Source organism: Rana temporaria, chromosome 13, assembly GCF_905171775.1.
Source record: "Rana temporaria chromosome 13, aRanTem1.1, whole genome shotgun sequence".
Taxonomy (NCBI): Eukaryota; Metazoa; Chordata; class Amphibia; order Anura; family Ranidae; genus Rana; species Rana temporaria.
Genome location: NC_053501.1, coordinates 91,303,965 through 91,309,357, shown reverse-complemented (window position 1 = coordinate 91,309,357; position 5,393 = coordinate 91,303,965). Strand labels below are relative to the sequence as shown.

At 43.6% G+C, this 5,393-nt stretch overlaps 2 protein-coding genes across 2 annotated transcripts; one reads left to right on the top strand and one right to left on the bottom strand.

Moving 5' to 3' along the window:
- The first annotated feature begins 1,309 nt into the window (after positions 1 to 1,309).
- LOC120920378 (putative nuclease HARBI1) lies at positions 1,310 to 3,018 on the top strand. Its single transcript, XM_040332419.1, has 2 exons — positions 1,310 to 1,838; positions 1,930 to 3,018. Exons 1-2 carry the CDS (start codon positions 1,513 to 1,515, stop codon positions 2,807 to 2,809), a joined length of 1,206 nt encoding a protein of 401 aa, XP_040188353.1. The 5' UTR covers positions 1,310 to 1,512; the 3' UTR covers positions 2,810 to 3,018.
- A 99-nt stretch (positions 3,019 to 3,117) lies between these two features.
- LOC120920379 lies at positions 3,118 to 4,807 on the bottom strand. Its single transcript, XM_040332420.1, has 3 exons — positions 4,582 to 4,807; positions 3,761 to 3,911; positions 3,118 to 3,678 (listed from the first exon to the last, which is right to left on the bottom strand). Exons 1-3 carry the CDS (start codon positions 4,671 to 4,673, stop codon positions 3,178 to 3,180), a joined length of 744 nt encoding a protein of 247 aa, XP_040188354.1. The 5' UTR covers positions 4,674 to 4,807; the 3' UTR covers positions 3,118 to 3,177.
- Positions 4,808 to 5,393: the final 586 nt, after the last annotated feature.

Here is a 5,393-nt window from a genome sequence, read left to right as displayed (position 1 = left end):
TGCAATATTTAAGCTGACCGCTAGGTGGCGGTCAGCGTAGAATATGCAAATGACTAGTCACGCCAATTCTCTAATGTACGCTTGCCCGCCGTAGTGTTTTAACGTCGTTTCCGTAAGCGATACGCGGCGTAAAGATAAAGATGCCCCCTAGGTGGCGTACTCAATGTTAAGTATGGCCGTCGATCGCGCGTCGAAATTTGAAAATTTAACGTCGTTTGCGTAAGTCGTCCGTGAATGGCACTGGACGCCATTTACGTTACAGTCAAAACAAATGACGTTCGTGAGACGTCATTTAGCGCAATGCACGTCGGGTAATTTACCCGACGGAGCATGCGCATTACGATCGGCGCGGGAGCGTGCCTAATTTAAATGATCCACGCCCCCTACCAGGATCATTTAAATTAGGAGGGCTTACGCGGGTGAACTTTACGCGACGCCGCCGCAAGTTTACAGGTAAGTGGTTTGGGAATCAGGCACTTGCCACTTAAACTTGCGGTGGCGTAACGTAAAGGACATACGTTCCGCCGCCTCAGATCTATAAGAATATGCTCCAGTATGTCTCAGAGCAGGTGGAGAGCAAAATTGCATGGGGGGCCCCAAGAAATGTTTTACCCAGGGTCCAATCAACATTAAAGACAGCCCTGCTCACTACGTACCTATATATTGTTTGACCATGTGACTTCAGCTCCCCAACATGCTGATGGATACCCATTAGTAATCTGGAAACATCCAGTTGTTTTTTTCTGTTATATCAATATTTCTGAGGCCGTACTTATTTGTGCTGCTGATAGAGGAACCTTCCAGTCAAAAAAATAAAAAGTAACGAGTTAATGAATATCACAAGAAATTGCATGTTCTTTGTTGAGTTTACATGATCATGTGGCACATTTGGATGGAGAGACTATAGAGAAAAACTTAAAGGAGTTGTAAAGGAAACAAATTTTTTGCCTAAAATTAATGTCTGCAAGGTAGGCAAACAGAATAGTGTAATGATTCTGTTAAAAAACGAGTAAATACCTATTAAATTCCTTCATCTATTTCACCTCTGGCGTTCTAGTTTCTGTTCTCTCATTTACTTCCTGCTTTGCGGCGCTCGTTCATGTAAGAACTACATTTCCTAGTATGAATTGCGGCATGCCCAGTAATTCACACCTCCTTGAAGTCTCTAAGGGCTCTTTCACACGTCCGTTCAGTTTTTACATTATTTTTTTTCCCTTCAGTTGATCCGTTTTTTCATCAGTTTTTCGTCCGTTTTCCATCCGTTTACATCCGTTTCCGTTCCGTTTTCCGTCCGTTGACGTCCGTTTTTGGTCCGTTTTTCATCCGTTTTTTCGATCCGTTTTTTGATCCGTTTTTTTTATTTTTTTGGTTTTAGAACTTTATTAATCATCTTTTCAAGAATTTTCCCATGATTCTTTGTTTCCCCCAGTGTGATTTCCTCTTCCTGTATGTTAACAGCCGGCTGTTTTGTTCCTGATCCATTGCTGTATTTCACTGTACTTGCTGATTACGATGGATTTGGGGAATTATGATCAGAATGTGACATCATTTGTCATGATGTACTATGTGTGGAGAAAAAAAAGCTTGACCAGGAAGATGTCTGCTAGGGGACGCAGGTACTGGGCACATCCCATGCTCCTCAAAAGGCCAAGTGAGGGTTTCTTTGCGCTGCAATATGCAGATTTGCGACGTTACCCTCCTAAATTTTTTAATTTCACTAGAATGACGATCACAACGTTTGATTATTTACTTGAAAAATTACATCCCAGACTATACCGTACAAACACAGACATGCGACTTGCTGTGCCTCCAGAGGAGCGACTTCTCATTACCCTCAGGTAAGCCAGCCAGCCAGCCATTTAGCTTGATTATGTCCAGTGTAATGTTGGATTCCTTTCGTAATTTCTTCTACTCTTCTACTCTTCCTAGGTTTCTTGCATCTGGAGTGTCTTATACGTCACTAAGCCATTTTTTTTTATTGGGAATATCGACCATATCAGTGATAGTGCATGAGACCTGCGAAGCAATATGGGAGGAGCTTCGTTCTTCTGCAATGCCGGTTCCTGATGCTACCATGTGGCAGGAAATTGCGACAGGCTTTTGGAAAAAAACTCAATTCCCCAATTGTGTTGGAGCTCTGGATGGGAAACATGTCAGAATCCAGATGCCACCAGGATCTGGCTCGCAATTTTTCAATTATAAAAAATATTTTTCACTAGTGCTAATGGCAATTTGCGACAGTAACTACAAATTTATTGCCGTTGATATAGGAGCCTATGGATCGAATGCCGACGCAAGAATATTTTCATCATCAGTAATGGGGAGAAGAATACTGGAGGGACACTTTAATTTCCCAGCAGATCAACCACTACCATCAACTGTAGGACCAGATTTGCCACATGTTCTAGTTGCTGATGAGGCATTTGGACTTTCTCATCATGTTTTAAGGCCTTATGCCAGGCAGAATTTAACGACCCCAAAGAAAATTTTCAACTACCGCTTGAGTCGTGCAAGGCGCCTTATTGAATGCACCTTTGGCATTTTGAGCGGCAAATGGCGCATATTTCATAGCGCTATACAACTTAGCGTGGAGAATGCCCAACTGGCAATCCAAGCCTGCTGTGTCCTCCACAATGTCATCCGCGAGAAGGAAGGGATTTCTGTTGAGGAAGAGGACGAGGTAGACCTACCATCTGTGCGCTTTACCGGACTGCGACCCAACAATTCAGCTATTACCATGCGTGACAATTTTACTAATTTTTTTATGTCCCCAGAAGGAGAGGTTCCGTGGCAGTATCAATATGTGTAAAAACAGTCACGAGGAAATTTATCATTTGCACCTTTATAGTAACATGTTTCGCCCCTTTAATTTGCATGGTCTTACTTGTCATAGTGAAAACGCCAGTTAATTTCTACATTTAAGATTTCTACAAGTGTATGCTTTCATGCTTCAATTGTCATTATGTCCCTATGATATATCAGTTTGTTTCTTTTCACATAAAATACCAAAAAAAATCATTTTCATGCAGTCTACTATTTTTCTTTGAACTTTATGAACGCAACATGTAGATTGTAACTTATAGTAAAAGATAAAAAAAAAATGAAATACACATCACAAAAAGGGGCACAAATCAATTTATTAAAGTATCGTATCAAAAATTTCCAAAAAAAATAAAATTATAGATCTTGATAATAAGGGGTGGGGAAAAGGGAGGAATCAGATCGTGAAGTCCCCTGGGAAGGAGAGGGATCATAGTTGGGTGCCTGGGGTGGGACTGGAAAATTTTGGGCAGTGGAGGCAGGGGCACGGTAATGATGGGGTATAGGGCTGGGTTGGAATCGGTGAGTGTAGGGAGCTGGTGGTGGGTGATCGGGGTAGAATTGGCGTTGGGAAGGGGAGATAACTTGGGGCACAGGGTCTCCTGACATAGAAGCCTTCAGACAAGTACCGATATACTGGCCAATTGCCAGGCGCATATCAAGTTTTCGATCCGGATTCATTTTTTGTAGCAGGTGGTACTGGCTTCTTAGGAATAAAGCGTCTTCGTTGTTAGGGTCCAAAAAAGGATCGTTGGAGTCAGGTCTTCTTGCTTTCATCTCCTCCATGAAGCTCAGCATGGCGCTATCTAATTTGTTTTTTTGTGGACGCTTTCTCACAGTTGAACCAACTGAACGAATCTGAGGGGTGGAACACATATCTATTAGCACATTATCTTTTGACAATATTTAAAAAAGTAGGCATTTTATGTTTGATACTTACAGGCACACTTGTGGTTGGTGGAATCGGTCTTGCAGCTCTAGTGGCATCTTCAGCTGCCTCACTTTCTGTGACTCCTGTTTCTCCCATGGGATCTGGCTGCGAAAATTCAGTATCTGTTTCCTCCTCCGTTTCACTGATGTTAGTGGCTGTACTGTAAAATATTGGTTGGTAGATGGGTTAAAGGTCAATTCAGACTTGTTTCAACAATACATAGATCCATGTGTGTGTATACTGCTGTGGTCAACCCTACATACCACTTTTGGAATACTTAGTTTGAACATATTTGCATATAAAAAATAGACAAAGTTGTCTGACTGTTACCTATCAACACCCCCTGAAACACAGTCGGGGTTATTTACTAAAGGGAAATCCACTTTGCACTACCAGTGCACTATCAGAGCATTTGGAAGTCCAGTCGCTGTAGATCTGAGAGGGACATGCAAGGAAAGTAAAAAAGAGTATTTTAACGTCCACGTGATTGGATGATAAAATCAACAGTGCTTCCCCTCATTTCAGATCTACCCCTCAGATCTACAGTGACGGTACTTACAAGTGCTCTTGCAGTGCAAAGTTAATTTGCCATTAGTAAATGACCCCCAATACCTACCAGACACTCAAGGAGTGATGGCAGCAAAGTAAGAGGGGAAAGAAGACCTATACAGGGACTTTCATCTCAGGGAATCAATTCATTTATAATGAGCTACTATGATATGCATACTAGGTCATTATGCATTTCTCTTAATTCAGATATTTATATGTGTGGATCAACTTTATTATTTGTAGTTTACTTGGTCAAATAATGTTATAAAGTGGCTAGGTACCTTCTTAGGCTCATCACGTTACGCAGGAAATCCAGCATTTCAAAAAATGCACCCTTTTTGTACTTGGAGGCTCCAGCTCCACTGCGGGACATTGTCTCCTCCTTCAAATCTCTCCTATAACGGTCTCTCAATGAGCGCCAGCGGGTGACGATACTCTCTCCTATGAAGAAACAGAAAATAAAATACACCCATAGGTGGCGTGGCAGGTGGCCAATTCACAACTTGTGGCCAGTGGCCAATTCACAACTTGTGGCAGGTGACGTGGCAGGTGGCGTGGCAGTTGGCCAGTGGCCAATTCTCAACTTGTGGCAGGTGGCGTGGCAGGTGACGTGGCAGGTGACGTGGCCAGTGGCCAATTCTCAACTTGTGGCAGGTGGCGTGGCAGGTGACGTGGCAGTTGGCCAGTGGCCAATTCTCAATTTGTGGCAGGTGACGTGGCAGGTGGCGTAGCCAGTGGCCAATTCTCAACTTGTGGCAGGTGGCGTGGCCAGTGGCCAATTCACAACTTGTGGCAGGTGACGTGGCAGGTGGCGTGGTAGTTGGCCAGTGGCCAATTCTCAACTTGTGGCAGGTGGCGTGGCAGGTGACGTGGCAGGTGGCGTGGCCAGTGGCCAATTCACAACTTGTGGCAGGTGGCGTGGCAGGTGACGTGGCAGGTGGCGTGGCCAGTGGCCAATTCACAACTTGTGGCAGGTGACGTGGCCGGTGGATATGGATGTTGACATATGGATGGACTACAAGATAACAACCCACCCCCCCATAACCCACAAACTACTTACCACGTTCTAATTTTTCATTTTGTTTTAGTGTTT

What these genes read in the sequence shown, in the direction of transcription:
- LOC120920378 (XM_040332419.1), top strand. Translation starts at nt 1,513, where the DNA reads ATGGATTTGGGGAATTATGATCAGAATGTGACATCATTTGTCATGATG. An exon ending in CGACTTCTCATTACCCTCAG is followed by an intron (nt 1,839 to 1,929) that starts GTAAGCCAGCCA and finishes TACTCTTCCTAG; the next exon opens with GTTTCTTGCATCTGGAGTGT.
- LOC120920379 (XM_040332420.1), bottom strand. Translation starts at nt 4,673, where the DNA reads ATGTCCCGCAGTGGAGCTGGAGCCTCCAAGTACAAAAAGGGTGCATTT. An exon ending in AACGTGATGAGCCTAAGAAG is followed by an intron (nt 3,912 to 4,581) that starts GTACCTAGCCAC and finishes AATATTTTACAG; the next exon opens with TACAGCCACTAACATCAGTG. An exon ending in CACCAACCACAAGTGTGCCT is followed by an intron (nt 3,679 to 3,760) that starts GTAAGTATCAAA and finishes TCCACCCCTCAG; the next exon opens with ATTCGTTCAGTTGGTTCAAC.